Source organism: Palaemon carinicauda, chromosome 26 (assembly GCF_036898095.1).
Source record: "Palaemon carinicauda isolate YSFRI2023 chromosome 26, ASM3689809v2, whole genome shotgun sequence".
In the NCBI taxonomy this organism is placed as follows: domain Eukaryota; kingdom Metazoa; phylum Arthropoda; class Malacostraca; order Decapoda; family Palaemonidae; genus Palaemon; species Palaemon carinicauda.
This window is the reverse complement of record NC_090750.1, coordinates 103,694,360-103,720,853: the sequence shown is the minus strand read 5'-3', so window position 1 is coordinate 103,720,853 and position 26,494 is coordinate 103,694,360. Positions and strand designations below refer to the sequence as shown.

The 26,494-nt window shown below is 38.4% G+C and overlaps 1 protein-coding gene across 2 annotated transcripts; it reads right to left on the bottom strand.

The window, feature by feature from the left end:
* Window positions 1–1,097: 1,097 nt before the first annotated feature.
* On the bottom strand, window positions 1,098–26,494 carry RPA1 (replication protein A 70). Of its 2 annotated transcripts, none has more exons than XM_068350047.1 (14): window positions 26,356–26,494; window positions 23,930–23,977; window positions 23,611–23,799; window positions 15,689–15,848; window positions 12,935–13,058; window positions 12,103–12,265; window positions 11,022–11,126; window positions 10,817–10,913; window positions 10,018–10,130; window positions 7,894–8,028; window positions 4,482–4,593; window positions 3,767–4,014; window positions 2,926–3,120; window positions 1,098–2,087 (listed from the first exon to the last, which is right to left on the bottom strand). In XM_068350047.1, exons 1-14 carry the CDS (start codon window positions 26,383–26,385, stop codon window positions 1,980–1,982), a joined length of 1,827 nt encoding a protein of 608 aa, XP_068206148.1. In that variant the 5' UTR covers window positions 26,386–26,494; the 3' UTR covers window positions 1,098–1,979. The 2 variants fall into 2 exon arrangements, with proteins under 2 accessions (XP_068206148.1, XP_068206149.1); XM_068350048.1 differs by having other exon boundaries at window positions 12,935–13,031.

Sequence of the window (26,494 nt, the reverse complement as noted above, 5' to 3'; positions counted from 1 at the left end):
GGCACTGATGAAAATCCACAGATACAGTAATTCTCTGGTATGCTTCCACCAGGACGACATGGCTTGAGCCCAAAAAACGGATTTTGAGCAAAGCGAATCTATTTTTGTCGTCCTGATGGACCCACCCTCCTTTTCTATAGAAAAGGTCTTTGCAGAATCCCTCCCGAAACTACTATATCTGTAGCACCATGCTCAACGCTACAAGGGATGTCCGCCATTTTGATACTCAATAGTAGTATGGGAAGTAGGGTAACCTTAATACGGCTCCCCTTCTATTTTTGCCATTTTCCCCCTCGAAGCGTAAACGCTATTCGGGGTGGAGATTGCTATGTGGAGTGTTGAGAATACGTCCCTGATATTATGCGATATCCTCGAGAGAAATTTAAGGATATTCGCGCCAGAAGTTAGAATTCTGGAGACCTTAAGGTAAATTCTCTGGGAATATCACTGTAGTACATATATCTCTTAAGAACCTTCCATCAGGATGACATGGCTATCTCACCCAGAAATAGTTTTGTGCTGCCCCCCGTCGCAGCCTCAGAATTCACCCTACGACTTTGGTCTGGACCTTAGGTTTTTTCTATAATCTCACACATAGCTTAACTACCCTACTGGTTAATGACACTGTAGTGTTCTTTGCTAGATATTTCAAGAATTTACTGTAAAAATAGCTGTACCCTTCATGTTTTCAATAAGGGTTAAGGGGAAACAGCGTTTTCATGAAGCTGTTGAGAATTTTGTAAGCCTTGTGACTAGTCTGTACAACAAAAATGGATATCTTTATATATATAGTTTTTGTTGCAACTAAATCAATATTCAGTTGCACAGTAGCTTGTTGCAATACTATGACTTCCTTTAATTTCTCTACTTGTATAGAAAAAATTGTCAGTTTCCATTTTGATTTTAGTATAACCTTCCTCATCCATTAAAGATTTCTTACGTAAAGGTTAACAGTAAATGAACATTAATTAAATTCCAATACCATAATACTGTTTTATTAGTCACACTTATAACAAAATTGTGTAGGTTTCACTTACTGAAGTCACAATTACGAATAGTTTACTTGAAGAAATTTAAAGGATAATAACATGTATATATAATTCATCAAATTTAATGTTTCTATGAAAGGCAAGTCTACCAATTAGCAAATATATCTTCTGCCTATTTGATATATATCTTTCCCTAAAATTTTAACTTATTTGCAAAATATGCAAATAGGGAAAATTGGTATATGGAAAAAAAAAACTGAACAAACTTAGATTACATTATATAAAACACTAACGTTAAATAGGTATTGATACTATTCTAGGAAATTACAGTTTTGTACACTAAATTTCACACACTGTATCCGTATCGTTCAAAAGTACTGTAATTTTATAACTAAACTAATGAATAATACATGCCCGTCTCCTTAATATAATTCCTAAGTGCTCAACCATAATACATTACAGTCTGATAGCCATTTCAAAACAAATTATAATGTTAAAACAAATTACAGTTACCTGAAATATTCTTAACCCTTTTACCCCCAAAGGACGTACTGGTACGTTTCACAAAACTCATCCCTTTACCCCCATGGACGTACCGGTACGTCCTTGCAAAAAAATGCTATAAAAAAAATTCTTTTTTGCATGTTTTTGATAATTTTTTTGAGAAAATTCAGGCATTTTCCAAGAGAATGAGACCAACCTGACCTCTCTATGACAAAAATTAAGGCTGATAGAGCAATTTTAAAAAAATATACTGCAAAATGTGCTGGGAAAAAAATAACCCCTGGGGGTTAAGGGTTGGAAATTTCCAAAGAGCCTGGGGGTAAAAGGGTTAACTTAAATGGAAAAATTATACGTAATAAATATTGTGGAAAATACGTCTTAGGAAAAAAGGACAGTGCTTAAAAGATTTTATGATACACAAAATCTAAGTACAGAACTTAAAAGAAAAATTTACAAGATCAAAAAATAGAGAAAGAACCTAAAAACCTAAGCTTGACCAGCCATCTGCTTGATCTCCGTTATCAAACGTCGGTTGTATTCCTTTGGAACGATTGGCGTACATTGTACAACCGTATTCTTCAATCTGCTTTCATCCTGTAAGGTATAAATGCATGTAATTACATAGTTTTGAAGTAGAAACCTTTGTAAAATGAAAAGTTTTACATGGACTATCTTTTATAAGAAAAGATTAAAATTTAATCCTATTACACAATAGAAATGGCAGTATTGAAACTCACCCCTACTTTACTGAAAAAAAGTCAAAAATTCCTTTTTATTACTACTATATATTAGAAATGGCAGTAGTAAAACTCACCCCTACTTTACTGAAAAAAGTCAAAAATTCCTTTTTGTTACTACTATATATTAGAAATGGCAGTAGTAAAACTCACCCCTACTTTACTGAAACAAGTCAAAAATTCCTTTGTTACTACTATATCGTAGAAATGGCAGTATTAAAACTCACCCCTACTTTACTGAAACAAATAAAAAATTCCCATTTGTTACTATATATATATATATATATATATATATATATATATATATATATATATATATATATATATTTATTTCCCAATTTTCAAGATATTAACAGGTACGCTTAGGTATCATGAAATGAACATCATAACTTAATTTCACCTTTAACCGAGTATAATTAAATCGTAATTTTCTTGGTAGACTTTGCAGTTTTTTTTTTTTTTTTTTTTTTTACTATATATATTTCCCAATTTTTAAGGTATTAATTGCATAGGTAAGCTTAGGCATCATCAAATAAACATTATAAGCCATACTTGATTTCACTTTTAACAGAGTTTAAATTCTTATTTTCTTGATTAACTTTACCTTTTTTTATGTCAGCTACCCCATAAATTGGGGAAAGTGCCTTGGTAAATACGATAAGAAAATCTTCCAAAATTTAATAACGCCAACTTACATTATACGTTTCCATCTTGACGCGCATCCTGAAGTTAAAACTCTTGAACGTTGCATCTGCAAACACGTTCTGGAACGCGTCGTTGTTGTTATCTCTCATGCCACCCAGTTCCTGGGCAGAAACCCCAAGCACGGCCTCAGCTTGGTCTTGGAACATTGTAACCCACTGGTTATCGCTGATGTCGGCAAGATTGGCCTGAAGTAATAAAATAAAACCAATTAGTGAATACATTGAGCACTTAGTCGTTATGCAATTATGCTCATAAAAATTGTCTAAAATATAAACTTCAAGGAATTACTAAATTAATTACGGTAAAGTTCTGAAAAGATACAAAATTCTTTTTTTTTTTTTTTAATTATTATTTTAAGCTTCAAGGAATGAAATATTTATTAGGGTAATCGTAAAATTATATAAAATATTTTCATATAGTGGTTTTTAACTCAAAATCTTTTATGATTATTATTACAAACTAAGCTACAACCCTAGTTGGAAAAGCAGTACAGTATGCTATAAGCTCAAAAGGGCACCAACAGGGAAAATAGCCCAGTGAGGAAAGGAAATAAACTAAAAGAGAAGTAATAAACAATCAAAACAAGTTTTACAAACAGAAACATTAAATTAAATCTTTCATGTATATATATAAAATATAAAAACTTAAAAAAACCAAAGGAAGAGAAATAAGACGCAATAGTGTAGCTCAGGTGTACCCTCAAGCAAAAGAACTCTTAACCCAAGACAGTGTTAGACCATGGTACAGAGGCAATGGCACTACCCAAGTCTAGAGAACAATGGGAAAATAATCGGCCGCATAATTTCCTCCCGTGTCCACCATTATACTTACCGAAACCATAAGTCTCCACTCGAAATTGTCGTATTCCTGGTTGCATTTTTCACAGCGATACATGCCATTGTTGAGATCCACAACCTTCTTGTTGCAACTTGCGGATGGACAAGCTGGATATAAACAGTTTTCCTTTCTTATCAAAACCAAAGACGCTTTGACAGAATAGTAATCGGCCTGGTCTCCCGATCTGCCACCCAAATTCTCAAGCTTCGCTTCTCCGAAAGTTTTGTAAACATTGCCCATCCCTGGAATAAATACATTCAATGAGAATAATTCTGAATTAAACAGAATAAATAGCTTACCAAACCTGTATTGATGTCTTATGAGTTATGGTGTTTTTTTTTATTAAATTATGAAATACATGTATAATCTACGACAAATCATAATTAAACAACGTAAAAATAAGCAAGATCGGTTTTATTAAACAACCGACTAAATACCAAACCTGTATTGATGTCGTAATATAAAATTGAAATTTTTTTTTATTCAATTATGAAATAAATGTAATCTACGACAAATCATAAATAAACAACGTAAATTAATAAGAAGAAAGATCGGTTTTATTAAACAACAGACTAAATACCAAACCTGTATTGATGTCATAATATAAAATTAAGATTTTTTTTTTATTCAATTATGAAATAAATATATAATCTACGACAAATCATAATTAAACAACGTAAAAAGAATTAAGATCACTTTTAGTACTTACCACCACTGGCACCACCACTTCTTTGGTTGGATAAATTAACAGTATCCGATGTGCAGCCACCATTATCGAACCAACCCTTGAGTTTATGGGCTTCCATTATATCAGGATTGACCTGTAGGACAGTAAAATACAACAATAACAATAAGAAATGACCAAACTATAGTCCATTTCTTTTAGCGAGGAAGATTTGCACCAACTCGCGGCAGTGCCCTTTTAGCTCGGAAAAGTTTCATGATCGCTGATTGGTTAGAATTATCTTGTCCAACCATTCAGCGATCCGGAAACTTTTCCGAGCTAAAAGGGCACCGCTGCGAGTCGGTGCAATTATGCATCGCTAAAAGAAATGGACTATAACATACTGCGGTTGTCTTTATACATGAAGAAATGCTTCTAAAGCCCCTTATATACAGTATGTATGAAATTTCACTTGGTAGTCGTGTAATATACCTTTTGATAATCTAGCCTTTCATTTCTAATTTCAATTTAACAATTGAACTGCTTTAACCCTTTTACCCCAAAGGACGTACTGGTACGTTCCACAAAACTCACCCCTTTACCCCCATGGACGTACCGGTACGTCCTTGCAAAAAACTGCTTTTTACATTTTTTTTTGGCATATTCTTTATAATTTTTTGAGAAACTTCAGGCATTTTCCAAGAGAATAAGACCAACCTGACCTCTCTTTGATGAAAATTAAGGCTGTTAGAGCAATTTAAAAAAATATATATACTGCAAAATGTGCTTGGAAAAAAAATAACCCCTGAGGGTTAAGGGTTAGAAAGTTCCAAATAGCCTGGGGGTAAAAGGGTTAATATGTAGTGGGTGTATTCCACGCCTGCTGTTAATTTAATGCATTGATAGACCAGGTATTCTAACAATGACATTAATAACGTAGATACATATAAGTAGCAGGATTAAGTTTTTCCATGATCTTTAAAAGTTAATTCCACTTGAACAAATGTTCTCTGGTCCCTATTGAGAATCGAAATTGGTCCCTATTGAGAATCAAAATTGGTCCCTATTGAGAATCAAAATTGGTCCCTATTGAGAATCAAAATCAAACTACTCAAAATTTCCTTTCACAAGGAAAAGTACATGAATGAATGAAGACAGTACTTAAAAGAATGAGAACAGATGACAAACTGAAAGAAATACCATCCTCCCTCACTCTCTGTTACAGGCCCTCAAAAGGGCGTGCCTAACTAGCAAAGCCGTTGAAAAACGGCAAGTCCATCTCATGCTTGCCATAAAGCGAGCCAAACAAAACTGTTATGACAATAGCCTAGCGTAGATGAATTACCTTCACTTATACACCAGTCTCTCTTTTTGTTTCAGATTTTGAGATGATGGCTAGATTGTGCCTGTCAAGCGGAGTAAGCTACGTCACCCGTCCTGCATGACAAGCCAACATACATAAGAGGATATCTCACTAGCCTAATCCTGTTTAACCAGGGAGTATATAGTGTTTTGTTATGCAGTAACAAGCATAAGTCCTCGAGTCCGAGTTGCCAATAGTGAATGTCTTAGGACAGAATGGGATGTGAACCACAGTCAAGATCAGCTTTGGTTGTGAAAGCGACATTGTCAGTGTCTTTTATAATCATACAGTAAAAAGGGGGTAGGCTTTTAACTTATGTCTTGCCTATGAAGGCCATGTATAGTCTATATAGTTCATATCTTTTATGCATGTTTACTAACCCAACATAAAAATTCAAAGGTATATAAGGGGGTAGGATGTTATTTTATATCTTGGGGGAAAATATAGCCTGTTTAGTCACCTAGTTATTTTTTAAGCATGTTTACTTACTAACCCAAAATAAAAATTCAAGGTATGGCAAAGGAATGTAGAGGACTATTAAGGTAACTATATTTTGTATATGAACAGTTTTATGTAACCTAAACTAAGTAGCTCAATGAATAAAATCATGTTAACCCTGTATGTCTGTATCAATTCTCATGTTACCTTGCGTTATCAAATTAGACTTGCATTTGGCAAATATCTCCAGGAGAAATATCATAACGGGCCCAACCCCTGGTGGTCTTTTTGTACACCGACAATTATCGTTGTCAAGTGTTGCCCAGATCTTTGATTTCACCAGGTTTGAACGGTGAATGCATAAATTCAGTGGACTGATCCTTACTGATGGGAAATGCACATTCACAACAATTTGGCCACCATAACCAGTAACCTGTGTAGAGCAACACCAACTCTCCTTGACCTGACGGGCAACTGATAATTCTAAAGCAACCTGCAGGAGAGGTCACTTCACTTCCCACCCCCTCTTCATAACTCTGCACTTGGATCATGCTAAAAAATGGACCTAGTTAAATCTTCTACTTGCCTCTTCTGACAAGATTCTGAAACACTAAAAAGGGATCACTAGATTTCTCAACAATAGAAATAATTTTTTTCATACTTGTCTTCCCTAAAATCTATATACAGTATTCTGAATAAGCCAGGCTTCCCGATGTCAAAAATGGTGCACTTCACGTTTGGATAAAGAGCTGCTTGTAATGTTTCTTAATACTGAACTCTGAGAAAACTTGGGTAAAACCTTTCTGTTTCAAATACAAAAATAAACCTAAAAGCACAAGGAACAATAAAAGATATACGCAAATCAAATGGTGAAGGTGCAATTGCTGTAGTGGACAGGAGATTGCACATAAAGAGTCATAAGCTATAAGGTTGCCACAATCTCAGTCTCCACACATAATGTACTAGTTCCAAATCTGATAAGAACCAAATACAATATTAAACAAACTGCGTGAAATTGCATATGCCAATATCATTTGAAGTGATGCAAATACTCAAATCACATAGATTTTGATGACTGCAAATTATATAATCATTAGAAAATATCTTGGTAAATTTCACATTTTTTTTTGGACCTGTAATTTTCTTTTTCAATGTTTGAACATCCTACAACTTTATGGAAAATAAATCCTCGTAGTAACGGGGTATGTTGAGGAAGGAGAAGACTAATTGGTAAGGGACCTCTGATAGTGGTTTTAACATGCCCCAGTTACTATACCGACACTCTATAAGGGTGAGCGAGCTGGGTATATTCCTGGCATTCCATGCAACTTTTTTCTCTGGTATATTTAGCAGTATTTATACCTTAGAAATGGTGCTATAAGGAGCATTTCACAGAGCGACACAGATTGAGCCCAGAAATAGATTTTTCCTACGTCAAAATCCCTTATATGGTCAATATTTCTTGTTGTAGGTGGTCAGTGTTATTTGGAACCTTCACTACAGAATTTTACTTGATAAAGAAAACCTAAATTCGAAATACTGAGAAGCATGTGAAAATGTAAATGATTAATATACATTTCCAAACAAGTCACAACAGCAAAGGCTAGATGTAATTGAGAATAATTAAATCATGATTAGAAAAAACAAATAACTTACCTGGAAAGATGAAGATGACAGAAGAGACAATGAAACACCATTAAAATCAGACACCTTGGCACCTTTAATAGCAAGAACAGGCTGCAATGATCCATCGAAATTTTCTGCATTTGTTCCCCATAAAGTAACTCTGACCTGAAATTGGATAAACAACAATGAAAACATTGTCCTATCTAACTCGTCTCGCTAAAAAAATTAATTGTACAAATATGTATTGTAATAATGCAGCTAAACTGCAAGACTTCCAATTTACAAAATTTCTTTACATATTCTCCTCTGTCCTCATACACCTGACAACACTGATTACCAAACAATTCTTCTTACTGCACTGTAATTCAGTAGCCACTTTCCTCCTTGTTAGGGTAGAAGACTCATTAGCTATGGTAAGCAGCTCTTCTAGGAAAAGGACACTCCAAAATCAAACCATTGTTCTCAAATCTTAGGTAGTGCCATAGCCTCTGTACCATGGTCTTCCACTGTCTTGGGTTAGAGTTCTCTTGCTTAACGGTACACTCAGACACACTGTTTTATCTTATATCTTATTTCTCTTCCTATTGTTTTGTTAAAGTTTTTATAGTTTATAGTGATGTTTATTTTAATGTTGTTACTTCATGAAATATTTTATTTTCCCTTTTTTCCTTTCCTCACTGAGCTATTTTCCCTGTTGGAGCCCCTGGGCTTATAGCATCCTGCTTTCCCAACTAGGGTTATGGTTTAGCAAATAATAATTGCCTGTGGTAAGAAGTTATCTATGCTAGGTAAGAACTTTCTCCAAAGACTTTAATTTGATAGAACACTATAGTATTTTGGTCTCATTCTGTGGCCATAGGTACTTTTCATTACTATCTTGTAATATGTAGAGTTTGTCTTGACAATCAACTGCTGTAAGCACTCAAAATTACAGTTTACCCGATTAAAATACTGTATAAAAAGTTTCTATAAAAATCATTCTTGCAAGCTTTAAAAGCCAGAGTCCTTTAAAATAGGGAATGTCTTCAGTGAACGGAAATGCATGTTGAATTTGTTGACCCTAAGGCCTGACCACAATAAAATGCTCTACAGGCAAACAGTGATGCCAGACCACAATATATATTGAGAAAGGGTCGATGACGTCGGAACTTGGAAAACCACAGGCAGGGATCTGGCAACACTGTTTGTTTCCTGATCCCAGCCTGTGGTTTTCTCGCTTCTCACGTCATCAACCCGCCGAGCATGTTAGATAGTGTGGACAGGGCTTTAGGCTAAGGAATAGAAGGGTCTTTAAGGTGAGAAGTTTTAACTTTAAAAGATGAAGATTTGTATAAAAATAACAAATTTGGAGATAGTATTTTTCCTAACATACAAACCTGAAGCTATTTATAGGGGAAAAAAGATGAAGTGTAAGCGCGAATCTTCACCGCCTTCTTTTTTGCCCCCTATAAATAGCGAAGGGTTTGTATCTGTCATAACAAAGTAAAATTGAAAATAATTTTTTTTTATTTGTCCCAATGATAAGTCTTAACAACCGTATCCAGCTTCCCTGAAAGCACGCTCCTGTTAGGAAACTCGGGTTTGTGTAGTTGGGAAAAATACAAATTATTTTGAGTCCTCATGAAACCCTAATAAGAAAGTAACAACTCATGAGTCAAGAAAATAACTAAGGTAAACAAAAAGGAATCTAGTAGCACAAATTCATCTTACTGAGAACGACAACAAAACAAACACGATACAAATATATACATCGGAACAAAAACTCAAAATGATCTCAATTGAGTATTGCTTGTAATAAATTGACAAAAGCTAAAGTTTATAAACTGTAACCTCATGTTAGTGCTTCTACCTGTGGCAATGTTCATGTACTACATGGCTTATTGTAAATCCACTCAATCTTTATATATTTCAACTCGCATATTCAAAATTTTCTTGTTATGGAGCTGCAATTTGTGAGCAAACAGCAAATGAATGACGGGGAAAGTTCATTGACGCAATCACTCTATTCCGGCTGAATTTACTTTAAAAAGGTAAAAGAGAATAATGAATTAAATGAGTTGCAAGTAAGTAACACCAGATACCAGAAAACCCCCCAAAGTCAATGTATAACCCAACTCTTTTTATGTTCATAAATAATAATAATAAAAATCTTACCTCATGTTTTGTGTCATCAATAACCTGCAAGTCTCTTTTCTTGAGTTCTCTTCCGGTTGTTCTTTGTGTGACAGTTGATAACTCCAAGGCTTCTTTGCATACGCCAATGATATCTGAATGAAAAAAAAAAATAAAACAATATTAAAACATTTTCATCAGGTTGTGAAATCAGACATAAGTCTCTAACCAATTAAAAGTAAACTAACTCCCAATACTGTATTCTTCTTGCACTCCCCAAGAGAAATTAGTTCACCAAATGTTCAGCTGGGCTCCACAAGGCACTAGAAGAGTTGGAAGACCCAAGACTACATGGCCGAGAACTATGAAGTGCGAAGTAGGAGAATATGAATGACGAAGTATAGATTTAAAAGCTCAAGATAGAGACTACTGGCAAAATCTAACCAAGGCCCTTTGGGTCAATAGGCGTAGGAGGAAATGATTCCTCTTGCAATGAATAGGCCCACAGTAAAGGGAAACTTTAATTGCAAACTGTTGAAGGTACCAAAAGGGGTTTTCAGCATCTCGAGGGCCGTTTCAACCAACTAGCTAATAAATTTAAAAAACAAAATGTTGTGAAGTGCCCCCTTTCACTAAAGACAAACCTCCCATCCTTAGTTCACAAGGATGGTAAGGTTGCAGCGACCAAAGAAACTAACAAGTTTGAGCGGGACTCGAAAACCAGTCTGGCGTTCACCAGCCAGGGACGCTGCCATTGTCCAGGATTTATTAACAATCGCTACAGTGTCGTGCATAGAAATTGTATATAACAAAAGCACTTCTGGTTCAAAATATTACTTACCAACAACAGAGTCCTTTGAAACTTGGTCTAGTTGATTCAAGGGAACAAATGAATACTGCATAGATGGAATAGCTGTATCTTCATGACAGGGGGTAATCTGAAATTTATGAACCATAAAGAATAACACTGGATTTCATACACAAAACCCAACACCTGTTTCATTAATGGCAGACTGTATTCTTATTCACATAGAAATTACACTTACCTCAGTCATCTTGTTGAGTGTCAGTTCATAATCGTTATTGAGATTTGAGTACTGTTTATTTGCAGTTTTCAGGGTTCCACCAGTTATGAAGAAAACCTTGTTTAACTGAAAATAAAAACGGAATATCATTCCCATATTCATCAGGCACCTAATAAGACTTCCTTCTCAAAGCTGATTAAATGTGGACTTCTACCTCAGAAGCCTTGATTGGGTTCGTTTGTTCGTTTTAGATTGCCTTGCCTTATGCAAGACACGGGCTCTTGTGTTAGCAACCCGTAAGCAAATAAAGCTTGGTATTAGACAAAATACCTAGTTTTCTCATATTTTTCAAAAAAAAAAAAAAAAAAAAAAAAGGAGAGAGATTCTTTTAAGATTGAAATCTTTCATGTGAAAGTAGTCGTAAAGGCCGATATACACGGGGATAGTTCACTGGCGCCAAGTAACAAGTAAACTTTCCAGGATTATAAGCTTCGCACGGGGATAGTTTGCCGACGCCAGTAAACTTTCCCGGCATAAATGGGCCCCCAAGAGAGGCTAGTAAGCATCGACAGTCATTACAACAACTGTTCCAATCATAATGCGGCCCTCTCCACGTGATACATAGTAAACGCAGATCTTCATCACCAACCAATAAATCCTTTGAATAATTAACACAAAGTCATGGCAAATTTATTAGACATCCCCTATCAATCTGCTGCTAAAAAATCTTTAAATCACGATAGACAATCCAGATTTGCGGGTAGAATTAATGTACACGACCGCCTCACAAACCAGATTTGATAACTCTTGTTATGGTTCCCCCATATAAACTTGTACTTCGAGATACTTATTGAGAGAAAATGGGAAATCTTCTTAATTTTTGGATAGACGTTGACAATCAACCGTCATGGAGAAGGAAACCTTATGAATATCAAGAGAAGTTTATAAATATACTGTACACAATAACTGTAAATGCGAAAGAACATGCATGTAATCATACTTTAGCAATGAAATCAGTATGGGCACTCGAATAAATCTTCATCTCAGTAAGTGATCAATTTATAAATACTGAAAACTTCAAGTTTTTTATGTATTTTCTTACCTCCATCATATCATAAAACTTGTCCAACTGTTCGTTGAAAGCCGTGGCCCGTATTTCTCCAGATTCGTCCAGAAGATCCATGCTGAAAAGTTTTCCTTCCCCTCGTGAGTTAGACCACGTTCTAATTGCTGACTTGTTGGTAACTCTAGCACAAATAGTCCACCTGACAAAAAAATATAATAAACATTTATTGTTTTGTACTGTATATAGAAAGCTTGAAGACAGGAATGATGTCTTTCTTGTTTCTTATGAATGAAGAGTAATCATTGTAAAGTTAAGAACAAACTTTTATTTGTCTATAGAATGTTCAAATTTATTGTACTTAGCTCTCCTAATTGGTTTTAAATACGTAAAAAATTTGGGAACCCTTTCCATAAAACTTTATGTTTAAGGACTAAGTTAGGTAGTTCCTAGAACCCTTGGCTTGACTGAAAAATCAAAGTTGATGCTTGGATAAAAAATCTTCCCATTTGAGTTACATTCCTGAGCATTTGTGTCCCTCTAAGGTTCTCCTGATACTTAAACTGATCCACCTCCTCAAGTAACTCTCCATTCAACCTCGAACCACCTTCCCTTCCCGAATATCTCATAACCTTACTCTTACCCACAGTGAGGAGTGCTTGGAAGAAATCTGTTAGGGGGAGAAGATTGAGAGGGAGGCAGAGAAAGAGATGGCAAGATAAAGTGAAGGATAATCTGGAGAGAAGAGGTTTGGGGGAAGAGGATGCCTTTGATAGAAGGTACTGGAAAGGGCGCATCAGGCAACAGACCCGTAAATGTAGGGATAACGGTGGGAAAGAAGACGCCAACAGAATAACGCCCCAAAACTTACCTGTTTTGGTAAGGAGTCAGTGACGCAATAGGGTGAACACTACCGCCGCTGGGAGTCCTTGCCGGTGAAGCCCCAATGTTGGGAGGATTTCGCTGTGCTAAGGGGTTGCGTTGAGCGTTACCACCTGCAAGTGTGATCCCATCAGGTTTGATTACACCGTGCGATAGAGAAAATATAAAATTCTTAAACCTTTCACAGGCTCTAAAACAAAATAAAAAGGAAAAAAAAGAGAGAGAGAGAGAGAGAGAGAGAGAGAGAGAGAGAGAGAGAGAGAGAGAGAGAGAGAGAGAGAGAGAGAGAGAGAGAGAGAGAGAGAAAGAGAGAGAGAGAGAGAGAGAGAGAGAGAAAGAGAGAGAGAGAGAAAGAGAGAGAGATTTTCTGTTTTCATAACTAGGTTCAACGTAACTCAACGCAATTCATGTCCGATACTCTTAGTATTCTTTGATTATTTACACATACGATTCTTACAAAATACGTACAAACTATATGTCAATGGAAAGGAAAATAGTTCCTCTATACAATTACTTTTTTTAAATGCCTAAAACAAAGTTTTTATGCTAAGAAGAGTCAAGTAAGGCTAAGAGAGTTTCTGGAGTGCGAGTGAAAGAAAATAATCGTGCAAGGGTGTACTGTATTTAAAAGGGTTAAAAAATATTTCCGCGAATTCATAGCATGATACAGAAAGATACAATATATATACCTTATAAAAGCCTTTTCACAAGCAATTACAAAACCTTATATTATACCTTATCCAACTACATGTTTAATTCACTTTTATTTCAAAACCTATTACCCCAAAAAAGGGATGAAGACCAACGTCACTTTAAAGAAAGGGTGCTATAGTCTGTCCAGAATGTCATGAAACATAGAGGAGGTTTCCGACGTTGCCGCTTTGCGCCAATTTCATTCATTAAATCTCACTTAAGGCGAAAAAACAGTGTAGATTTTGCATACACTTTGCCACATCTCTCTCTGTCTCATGTCAGGAAGGTTAAGTAGCTTATCACTTTGGTTCTGATACCCAAGCGTGACGGTTTAACACTTTTACCCCCAGGCTTTGGAAATTTCCAACCCTTAACCCCCAAGGGGTTATTTTTTCCCCACCACATTTTGCAGTATATTTTTTTTTAAATTGCTCTAACAGGCTTAATTTTTGTCATAGAGAGGTCAGGTTGGTCTCATTCTCTTGGAAAATGCCTGATTTTTTTCAAAAAATTATCAAAAATATGAAAAAAAAAAATTTATAGCATTTTTTTTGCAAGGACGTACCGGTATGTCCATGGGGGTAAAGGGATGGGTTTTGTGAAACGTACCAGTACGTCCTTTGGGGGTAAAAGGGTTAAGATGGAAGGCTCCCCACGACAGCAATTAAGTCAGATTAAAAGTCTTGAGGAAGTTTGGCATCGCCGCAAACCTACTCGATGTTTCATGACATTCTAGACAGACTATAAAAGAAAAATTCAGGATCATCCAGGATTCACTTTCAGTTCCAAGACCAAGAGAGGATTAAGATAACTCGCTGAAAATCTTTATGCGGACAAGTCCTACCAATAAACCAATAATTATAAGTGAAACTTCATAACTTTCATTTAATATTCTAGATAAAACCCAATACTTAACTTTACATGGCAAAACCCCATGTTTTTGTAAGGACATTGGTTAAAAAATGAAATTTCATAACTACCCACTTTGTTTTTTCCAAGAACAAAACAAAATCTTTCTGCATTCACAATTGATAGACCATTTAAACATAGAGATTCTACAACAAATGTTTCAAACCATTGATGGAAATATTCCAACACAAAAGGCAATGGAATGTTTTGTAAACAGGAACAAACTAGAGAGGCACTCAGTAGAGAGCAGACCTCACCCACGGCAGCTTTATTTCTCGACCTTGACCTTAACCCTTTTACCCCCAGGCTATTTGGAACTTTCCAACCATTAACCCCCCAGGGGCAATTTTTTTTTCAAGCACATTTTGGAGTATATATTTTTTTTAAATTGCTCTAACAGCCTTAATTTTTGTCATAGAGAGGTAAGGTTGGTCTCATTCTCTTGGAAAATGCCTGAAATTTCTCAAAAAAATCATCAAAAATATTAAAAAAAAATGTAAATAGCAGTTTTTTGCAAGGACGTACCGGTACGTCCATGGGGGTAAAGGGATGAGTTTTGTGAAACGTACAAGTACGTCCTATGGGGGTAAAAGGGTTAACCTTAATTCTTTGACGTGAATTTTCACACTCAAATAAGAATCAAATTTGAAGTCTCTATGACAACGATGTCCAACCTTATGGCTTATTATGTGAATTGGAAATTTTGCTTGACCGTGACCTTGACCTTCGAAAATGTAATCATTTCCAGATTTTTATATAAAAATTAATCCCTGCAAGTTTCATTACTCTACGATTAAAATTGTGGCCAGGAAGCTATTCACAAACACGACACATTCGGAGGTAATTTGTATTTTTCCTAATGATACAAACTTTAGCTATTTAATAAGGGTATTCCTTTCAGTTTTGCAGAAAGTTAATATCCCTATTAAAGTGTTGGTTTGTATTCCAGTTACTGAACAAACACAAACAGGAGGTAAAACATGACCTCCTTCCAACTTTGTTGGCGGAGGTATTGACTAATCTACCATAAGGAGCAACTTGAAATGACCACCCCAAAGTTATTCAATGTTTAGTGAGCATTGAAAATGACAGAATTTGCAAGTAGTTAAAATCTGTAATGATTATGAACTTGTCTTCATACCAGTAACAGATGGCGGAAGCGTCCTTTCTCTCTGCTCCGTGGGACCCTGACGATTGGCTCCACCTTTGTTTTTAGCCGGATCGTAGTTTACGGGCTCTCCCACCTTTCTTCCAACTTCTTCACCCGACTTGATAACATCAAGGTCTAAGATGATCAGGATCTGAAAGGAGGGGAGATGGAATTGAATATAAAATTTAGGCTTTAAAACCAAGTACTGGAGCGTCGAAGGCCATTCAGCAGTGTATAATGCAAATTAATCAACCATACCAGTACTCTCACATTTGGTATCATTTTACCTACTAACCAACAACACAAATTTAGTGATGGAGAAAAATTGTTTATTCAATTACTTTTTGGAAATTCACCAAGAGACAAAGTGGCACTACAGTAAAATTATAAAATATGAAAAAAGAATAGTTCTAAAATACAAAGATTTCCTTGCATTTGTAAATATCCCACTTATTGATCAAAAAGAACATGTAGAATTGAATTAATTTCTGCAAACATTTTAACCCTTTTACCCCAGGCTATTTGGAAATGTCCAACCCCTAACCCCCAGGGGGTTATTTTTTTCCCAGCACATTTTTCAGTATATTTTTTTTAAATTGCTCTAACAGCCTTAATTTTTGTTATAGAGAGGTCAGGTTGGTCTCATTCTCTTGGAAAATGCCTGAATTTTTTCAAAAAATTATCAAAAATATGAAAAATGTTATTTTCCTTAGTAAAATAAATTTTTGAATATACTTACCCGATGATCATGTAGCTGTCAACTCTGTTGCCCGACAGAAATCTAAGGTTGGGATACGCCAGCGATCGCTATACAGGTGGGGGTGTACACAACAGCGCCATCTGTGAGCAGGTACTCAAGTACTTCTTGTCAACAAGAACTCAATTTTCTCCTCGGTCCACTGGTTCTCTATGGGGAGGAAGGGAGGGTCCTTAAATTCATGATCATCGGGTAAGTATATTCAAAAATTTATTTTACTAAGGAAAATAACATTTTTCAATATTAATCTTACCCGATGATCATGTAGCTGATTCACACCCAGGGTGGTGGGTGGAGACCAGCATACATGTTAACATTAGAAGCTAAGTATCCCGTATCTTATTTTAGCAGTTATTCAAAATAACAAACATAAAATAAATAAGTACCTGGTAAGGAAGTCGACTTGAACCATTACTCTGCCTTTTTAAGTACGTCTTCCTTACTGAGCCTAGCGATCCTCTTAGGATGCTGAGCGACTCCTAGGTGCTGAAGTATGAAGGGCTGCAACCCATACTAAAGGACCTCATCACAACCTCTAATCTAGGCGCTTCTCAAGAAAGAATTTGACCACCCGCCAAATCAACCAGGATGCGGAAGGCTTCTTAGCCTTCCGGACAACCCAGAAATATTTCAAGAGAAAGATTAAAAAGGTTCTGGAATTAGGGAATTGTAGTGGTGGAGCCCCCACCACTACTGCACTCGTTGCTACGAATGGTCCCAGAGTGTAGCAGTTCTCGTAAAGAGACTGACATTCTTAAGATAAAAGACGCGAACACTGATTAGCTTTTCCAAAAGGTTGCGTCGAATATATTCTGCAGAGATCTATTTTGTTAAAAGGTCACGGAAGTTGTGACAGCTCTAACTTCGTGTGTCCTTACCTTCAGCCAAGCTTGGTCTTCCTCATTCAGAAGGGAATGAGCTTCTCGTATTAACAGTCTGAAAATAATAGGATAAAGAATTCTCTGACATGGGCAAAGATGAATTCTTAACTGAACACCATAAGAGCTTCAGACGGGCCTCGTAAAGGTTTAAAATAGAACTTAAGAGAGCTCTTACAGGACATAATACTCTTTCTAGTTCATTTCCAACCATACGATAAGTTTGGAATAACGAACGATATTGGTCAAGGCCGAGAAGGCAGCTCGTGTTTGGCTAGAAAACCAAGATGTAGAACATGTAGCCGTTTCGGATGAAAATCCGATGTTCTTGCTGAAGGCATGAATCTCACTGACTCTTTTAGCTGTGGTTAAGCATTTCAGGAAAAGAGTCTTAAAGGTGAGATCTTTCAGGGAGGCTGATTGAAGTGGTTCGAACCTGTCTAACATAAGGAATCTTAGAACCACGTCTAAATTCCAACCAGGGTGTAACCAAACGACGCTCCTTCGTGGTCTCAAAAGACTTAAGGAGGTCCTGTAGATCTTTATTGTTGGAAAGATCTAAGCCTCTGTGACGGAAGACTGATGCCAACATGCTTCTGTAACCCTTGAAAGTGGGAGCTGAAAGAGATCGCTCTTTCCTCAGATATAAGAGGAAGTCAGCTATTTGAGTTACAGAGGTACTGGTCGCGGATACGGATACTGACTTGCACCAGTTTAGGAAGATTTCCCACTTCGATTGGTAGACTCTAAGGGTGGATGTTCTCCTTGCTCTAACAATCGCTCTGGTTGCCTCCTTCGAAAAAACCTCTAGTTCTCGAGAGTCTTTCGATACTCTGAAGGCAGTGAGACGAGAGCGTGGAGGCCTTGGAGTACCTTCTTACGCGTGGCACACGTAGCAGCTCCACCCTTAGGGGAAGAGTTCTGGGAACGTCTACTAGCCATCGAAGTACCTCGGTAAGTTATTCTCTCGCGGGCCAGAGGGAAGCAACTAGTGTCAACTTTGTCCCATCGTGAGAGGCCGAACTTCTGCAGTACCTTGTTGACAATCTAGAACGGAGGGAATGCATATAGATCTAGATGAGACTAATCTAGTAGAAAGGCATCTAAAAGAACCACTGCTGGGTCCGGGATAGGTGAGCAAAGTATTGAGAGCCTCTTGGACATCGAGGTTGCGAAGAGATCTATGGTTGGCTGGCCCCAGGTGACCCAAAGTCCTCTTGCATACATCTCTGTGGAGGGTCCAGTATGTTGGAATTATTGTCCCTTTCCTACTGAGACAATCTGCTAAGACATTCAAGTTGCCTTGGAAGAAACTTGTTACTAGTGAAAAGTCTAGACCTGTTGAACAGGAGAGGAGGGTCACTAGCGAACTCGCACCATGTCAGAGAGTAGGTCCCTCCTTGCTAGGAGATGAACATCAAAGCAGGGAGTTGTCCGTGTTGACCTCCACTACTTTGTCTTGAAGGAGAGACCTGAAGCTTTTCCAGGTCAGACGTACTGCCAGAAGCTTCTTGCAGTTAAAATGCATTGTCCCTTTGACTCGAGTTCCATAATCCCGAGCATTCCCTACCGCCTAAGGTCGCACCCCAGCCTACGTCCGATGCGTCTGAGAAGAGAACGTGGTTGGGAGTCTGAACAGTCAGGGGAAGACCCTATAAAAGGTTGATAAAGTCCTTTCATCAGGTTAGACCAGACTTATCTTCCGGAAACCGGGATCGAGACCGCTTCTAGCGTCTTGTCCTTTTCCAGAGAAGAGCTAGATGAAACCGAAGAGGACGGAGTGTAGTCTTCCAAGTGACACCAATTGAACCACGGATGACAGTGTCCTAACCAGACTCATCCACAGCCTGACAGGGCCATATTCCTTCTTCAGCATCTTCTGGATGGATAGCAGGGCTGGGGGTTGATCGCTCTTGTTCAGCCATGACCTCATCAGAGGGTTCCTCATCCGAAACTGATGAGGAAACGGCAACGGATTGGGCAACGTCTGACTCGCTGAATCCGGTCGCACTGGTGGATGCGTGACGGAGCCGGACCCAAGATCATGGTACTCGCTGCACAGTCTGTGAACTGTCAACCATGGGGATGCGAGGAAGTACAGCGACAACCCGAAACTGTCTAGACTGTCTGGGTAGTGCAGACAACCCCGTATTGGGTTGCTGAGGTTGCCGCACTGCGTCACAACAAGTCACCTCTGCTGGTTGTTGAACGTCTTCCCAGTGACACACTGAACGTCCACAACCACCTCCGAGAGTAGCTTAACGTCAACGTGCGACTGGCAACCCACACTGGGTCGCACCGGTGGAGGAACCCATCTCAACTGGCCGGACGTGAGTAGGATACCTCAGCGTCAACAGGGCGTACAACCAACCGGTAGGAAGGTTCGTTGGCAAGAAGGTTCTTCTCCGTAAAAAATCCTCTATCAAGGACTAAGCTTGGACTGCATGTCTTGCAACAAAGCCCAAGGTCTATGGGAGCAGGTGTGGCAACAGACGGGGTTAGCGACTGAAGCGGAACCATTACCCTCCCTGGAAGCATGTTATGCTTTAATAAAAGTCCATAGGAGGCTAAGCAGCTTAAGGCTCCTCTCCAAATGACAGAGTCCTCAAGGGAATATCAGAAGGAGGGAGAACAGCACTTTCTCATCTAACAGGAACCATGTCCGAGAAAAGCTAGGTTATCTCAGTGAGGGTTTCACTGGTGCAAAAGCAGCAGACCAGAAGGCAACGTTATGAAACTGCTTGACAGTCTGTGAACTGTCAAAAACTGAACTGTCAACCATAACAGGAGCGTGAGGACATACAGCACTGGTGTATTAGTAGCAGACCAGAAGGCAACGTCATGTAACTGTTTGACAGTCTGTGAGTTGGCAACAACCAAAGTTGTGTGGGGAAGCCTCAACTCCTGACTGACTAGTTTGGCTGCGGGCGAGTGGCGGTAACCACAGTGTGTTGCGGAGGCTGACACACCGTGTCAAAACACGGCAGCTTGTGGTAGCTCACGCACGGCAACGGAGTGCTCCGTGTGTCTGTGGGAGTCATCATACATCTGGCAGGGTTAACTGTGCATGGGTGGAGGAGCTCTCACAACAAGAGTGTGGGAGCAGGAAGCCATGCCGGGCGCACAACCATGGTAGGTGTAGGCCCACGGGTGCATCGTCAACCTTCTCCGCAGTCGGAGTGTGGGAGCTGGCAACAACAAAAGCGGAGTGTTGGTGCGTGGGAGGGACTGCCGTGGGTTGCGGAGCATGCCGTATGGGATGCGGAGCATGCCGCATGGGTTGCGGAGCATGCCGCATTGTTTCAAAACACGGCAGCTCTACAGCACCTTCCCACTGCTGATGCGGTAGCTCACGCATGTCAACGGAGGGTGCAGCATGAACATGCGTCTGGCAGGGTCGACTGCGCATCGGAGGTGGAGCTCTCACAGGTGGAGTGTGGGAGCAGGCAGCCGCAGTATCTGCTGAGCGCACAACCGTGGCAGGTTGTAGATTAACAGGTGCATTGTCAACCTTCCAGCACGATACTCCTGCATGAAGGAGCAAGCTGAGACTGTATAGTCTGCAGCATGGACCACTAGGGTCTATGAAAGACGGCAACAAACGGAGCTACTGTCCGTTGTGACTGAGGGTCTAAAACAGCTGGTGCGGCAACAGACGGAGTTACTGCCTGTTGCGGTACCACCTTGCCTCTCTTGGGAGGTGTGCAGTCGTCGGATGACTGGAGCGAGTCCGAACTGACCCAGTGGCTAGGCCGTTGGACTTGCGCGGAAGGGACCGACTTGCACTTAAAAGCTGCAAGATTTGGTCCATGGTTTCTGCGAGAAACCTCTTCCGCAGACGAGGAATAAATGGGCTCTCTCGTCTTTGTGTGGGTGGGGTGATCACGTCGGCAACGTGAGTAGATACACCCGAAACCACGGAGGGAAAACGTCTGTTCGTCGATCAAGACCTGTGGAACCCATAAGTCCTTCGACATTACTTCTCCCCTGGGCTTGGGAGCTTGTAAGAGGTATCGGACTAGGTGAACAACTGGCACGAACAGACGAACCCTCGAACGCAACACTGTAACACTTTGCGCATATCACTTTATCACTTTTGATTTTCTGTTTGCACTTATTTCACTGAACTCGAAACTTTAAGTGATTTGTACCTGAAACACGCAATCCTATCCTTCATTAAAAGGTAGTAATTGCGAAAACAGTTTTACAATGTAACAGAAAAACATAATGAAAGATAAAGAATTCAGTGGCTGGAAGAGACTAAACACTAGATCAAATAAACTACGTTTAAAATCTCTCACCGCATAAAGCCTGGGAACAAGAATAAAACTCTAGAAACGTTTTACCTTCTTCCCCTATAGCGACTAGGGAGAAGAGTAAAAAACGAGAACAACGTTCCCCGCTTGAACGAAACGTTTATTCTCCTCTCTCTCCCTCCGTCTCTATCTCTCTCTCTTGACTTAGAACCTGAGAGATGAGCCCAATTATATATCGTTAAAACATATTATTTGTTAAAGGAAAAAAACTGAAAGGTTTCCCAAATAAAAAGTTCCTTTATTAGAATTAAAACCATTTAAGCTAAGAAAGAATGAACGAAACGCTAGAATCGGTTTACTCTTACTGCAACGTGAAACCGTGAAATACTCTCTCTCTATCGTAACGATAGAGCGCATGTTGAACGTTCTGAACGTCAACAACTGCGGAGACTAAACTAAACGTTAGTTCATCTTAGAAAACAGTACGAGACTATCAAAGAAATTCTTCCAAAAACATTAAAATTAAAATAGCATAAATTCTTAAAAGGAAATACGAAATGACGGGCTCAATGTTAATTAACTTCGGTTCCAAGTAAGGACCGCCTACTATTAGGAAAGGTCGCATATAAACAAACATAAAAATTAATTTTATAAGTTTATAATAAATGGAAAGTTAATCGAAGAGGCCTATAAATGGCGGAGAGAAATTAACTTTGTTAAGCAAAATTACCAAAAACCAAAAACCTAAACACACTTCCGTCTAAGGGAAGGGTCGGTCATTTAAAAGTGAAAGAGAGTCTATACTCTCTTCGTCACCAACACTTCCGTCTAAGGGAAGGGTCGGCCATTTAAAAGTGAAAGAGAGTCCATACTCTCTTCGTCACCATAATTAAATCTATCCAAAACGAGTTCAAGTTTTGAAATGAAGATAAAACCCCTGCATAGCGAAAGCTCAAAACTGGAATAGTGTACTTCACCAAAAAGTTGTAAAAACAAATCCAGTTAGGGACGGCGTATTAGTAGGTCTTGCCGGTGGCACGACAGAGGAAAAATTGAGTTCTTGTTGACAAGAAGTACTTGAGTACCTGCTCACAGATGGCGCTGTTGTGTACACCCCCACCTGTATAGCGATCGCTGGCGTATCCCGACCTTAGATTTCTGTCGGGCAACAGAGTTGACAGCTACATGATCATCGGGTAAGATTAATATTGAAAAAAATAATTTTTATAGCATTTTTTTGCAAGGACGTACCGGTACGTCCCTGGGGGTAAAGGGGCGAGTTTTGTGAAACGTACCAGTACGTCCTTTGGGGGTAAAAGGGTTAAACCAAGCACTGGGGCGTCGAAGGCCATTCAGCGGTGTATAATGCAAATTAATGAACCATACTCGTCCTCTAACATTTGTTATCATTTTACCTACTAAAACCAACAACACAAATAAAGTGATGGAGAAAAATTGTTTATTCAATAACTTTTTGGAAATTCATCAAGAGACAAAGTGGCAGTACAGTAAAACTATAAAATATGAAAAAAAGAATAGTTCTAAAATACAAGATTTCCTTGCATTTGTAAATATCCCACATTGATAAAAAAGAACATATAGAATTGAATTTCAGCACACATCTTAACCCTTTAACCCCCAGGCTATTTGGAAATTTCCAACCCTTAACCCCCAGGGGATTATTTTTTTCCCAGCACATTTTGCAGTATATTTTTTTCAAATTGCTCTAACAGCCTTAATTTTTGTCATAGAGAGGTCAGGTTGGTCTCATTCTCTTGGAAAATGCCTGAATTTTCTCAAAAAATTATCAAAAATATGAAAAAAATAATTTTTATAGCATTTTTTTGCAAGGACGTACCGGTACGTCCATGGGGGTAAAGGGATGGCTTTTGTGAAACGTACCAGTACGTCCTTTGGGGGTAAAAGGGTTAACATTATGCCAAGAGATTATCAGCAATAACTACTATAAAGTTTTCTGAAGACTACAAATCCTTTAATATGACACAAAATAGCAGTACACACCTTCTTACTCTCCTGGACAGTGTTGCATATGTAACGATTCATCTTGAAGATGCAATTGTTGGATACCTGACCACTGGAAACCAACTCATTGAGTTGGGTAGCAAGCATGGCAAAGCTACTGGACCACTGTCCATCTGATACTAAAAGACGATATCTTTCTTGTTCACCGCTTGGGATTTTCTTCATTGACTGAAAATAAGAAATTAATAGAGATGAAAAGGATGAATTTCATATAAATGTAACTACAGTAGATTTATATAAACAAAAATACTGATGTCGAAAGCATAACTACACAGAATTGTAACTCCCCAATACTTACCAAAACTTGAAGGCAAGGTCCTTCAGGCTGACGACCCTCAATGATGTCCTAAAAAACAAAGAATATTCAATAGCGATTGTTTTAAAATACGTAAATAAAAAATTTTCCAAGATTTAAAATATCACACTTTTTATGTAGAGTACAGTAACTTGTATTTTTCCTATGTATACAATCCACAAGTCCTTAATTATCAGTACGTCTTCAGGGAGGTTAAAATGGCCCTTAAAATTTAACCAGGCAAATTTAGGGGCATGACTCACAACCCATCTGGAATTTTTAAAATCCAAAATTATTGCATTTTGGCTAGAACAATTTTATTTTGTCTCAAATATTTTGTTATTGAAAACAGTTTGTTTTACAGTATTGCCAAAAAGCCCATTTTTATATATTAGCAAGGGCATCCAATTGGAAGATCTCATCCTCTGCAATAGGAAGTCATAAAAGATCCACCTTCAGAAGAGATGAGCTTATGCCTTCTAACAGCTTGAGAGGTATATCCCTTGGGGAAACAGGAGGTACCTTTATCATACCTGTGTGTAGGGGGTTGAGAAAGTTGAAAGCCCTCCCTCCTCTTCATTTTTAGAAGGCAGGTAACGAAAGACAATATAATGACTTCGTAGAGATATGGCCGCATGATTATGAAGTTTACTTCATAATCATGCGGCTCTCTTTTTCTTTGGCCAAACACCTACCTTCATTACGGCAGCTATCCTCTCTTCCTTTTTACAAAGTTCTTTCAAAGCTCTGATTTCGGTAGGATATTTCTATGGCCCTGTTGCGAACATACGGTCATATCCATTTGTTTAAGGCACAAGAGCAACTATCGATAAATAGTTACTCATAAACTGTTAAATGTCTGTATGTAGTTACTAAATAAGGGGAAAATATCGTTAGGAAGCGCCAAAGATTTTATTTAAAAAAAAAAAAAGTGCCGTTATTCCTACTTTTCTACTATTAACGCGCTACCTTTTTCTAGAAGACATATTTTGAGCTATGGAGAATAGTTCCTTTCGTTAAACACTTCCTCTACGACCGAGACAACCGGACTACAGTGTGTAAACTTGCATTCACACATACAAACAATAAGGCAAGACACATAGATTGGGGTGTATGTATGATAGCGGCCACCTGCATATATTTTTGTCTAAGAATACGGCATTGTTAGGGGGGTTGCAGGAGGGCGTCAGCCAACCCCGTTAGGTAAGTAGATAAGGGCACGGCTTGTAGGTTAGGTTAGGGGGGAAAGTTTGGCTTAGTTGATTCCCCTTTTTAATGAACTCGTGAGGAACTGGTCGCTGATATACATAGGCTCCCATAAATTAAACTAAGGACACCCCATACTAGGTGTCTTTAAAACTTGAAAAATTTATAGGTTTCCAAGTTGACACATCGTTCTAAATACCGGGTATTGTGTATAACGGGTTATCAGTTTTTTGTCCACCGAAACACGCGTCCTTTAAGTTTAGCTTAGCTGACGTCCATTTTAACTTCACACGGGAGGAACTGGCCGCTGATATAAAAAGGCTCCAAGCATCCACTCGGCTAATGCGCGTAGCGCAACATGTAACGCTCGCCAGAAGATGAGAAATTCAATATTTAATTTTGTGTAGCGAGCCACGGGAAAGCAAAGACCAGTATGTGAATTAGCGTCGGAGCCTTTGTAGGGTGACGGCCAGATCCCGTAGAAAACGGGAATATTCTGAACTGTGGCCGTCGTTCTAAAAACGAATTTGGCGGGAGAAGCTAACTTAAAAAACCCACCCAACCTATGCTAAAAGCCGTATCCTTACCCGAACCCCCCATACACAACATATTTAAGATCCGTAGACCATTTCCAAACGTTTTTATTCTATACAAGATAACAGTCGAAGCGATAATAAACAAATTCGGACGCTTTGCCGTAGCGCTACAAACTACCCTTAGCGTCAGTTCATTAACGAACATGCCCATAGGTATAAGATATGGAAGACGACAACAGCAAGGATTCACGTTTTCTATGCGAGCAACAGGGCTGGTTAACGCACCGATGTACACACATTCCCAAATCCCTTAACAGGTACAGATAGATCATTCCTTAGGGTTAATGGTTATTTATGCAATTTTAAATTATCTAATATGATTTAATTCAATGACAAAAACATAATCTAAAACAAATCTAGGCTAGCACTTTATGCGTACCCCAGACTACGGTACTTTAATTGGGGTATCCAACCGTACCGTACAGTTACGGTACGCCATGCAAACCATAAATGACAAATTTATCTTTGGGGAGTTTAAAATATGATAAATTCATGACCTTGACCCAAAATGTTACATAAAATCAAAATACAAAATAGAAATTTTCCAAAAGTAAACAATGAAATGCTTAAGTTTAGTTCTCGTAATTACATTTCTAAACATAAAAAGGATAAATTGTAGAAACTTACGGCAATTGCACCTGTTGTTAATCCAGCCATTTTGAGATAGAGATATTCCAGGAGTAAATGGAAAAGGCAGAAATTTAATAATAATGTCACTGAGTTGACGAGTCTTCCCGCCTGAATGTGTCAGATCGGAGGTAAGAAG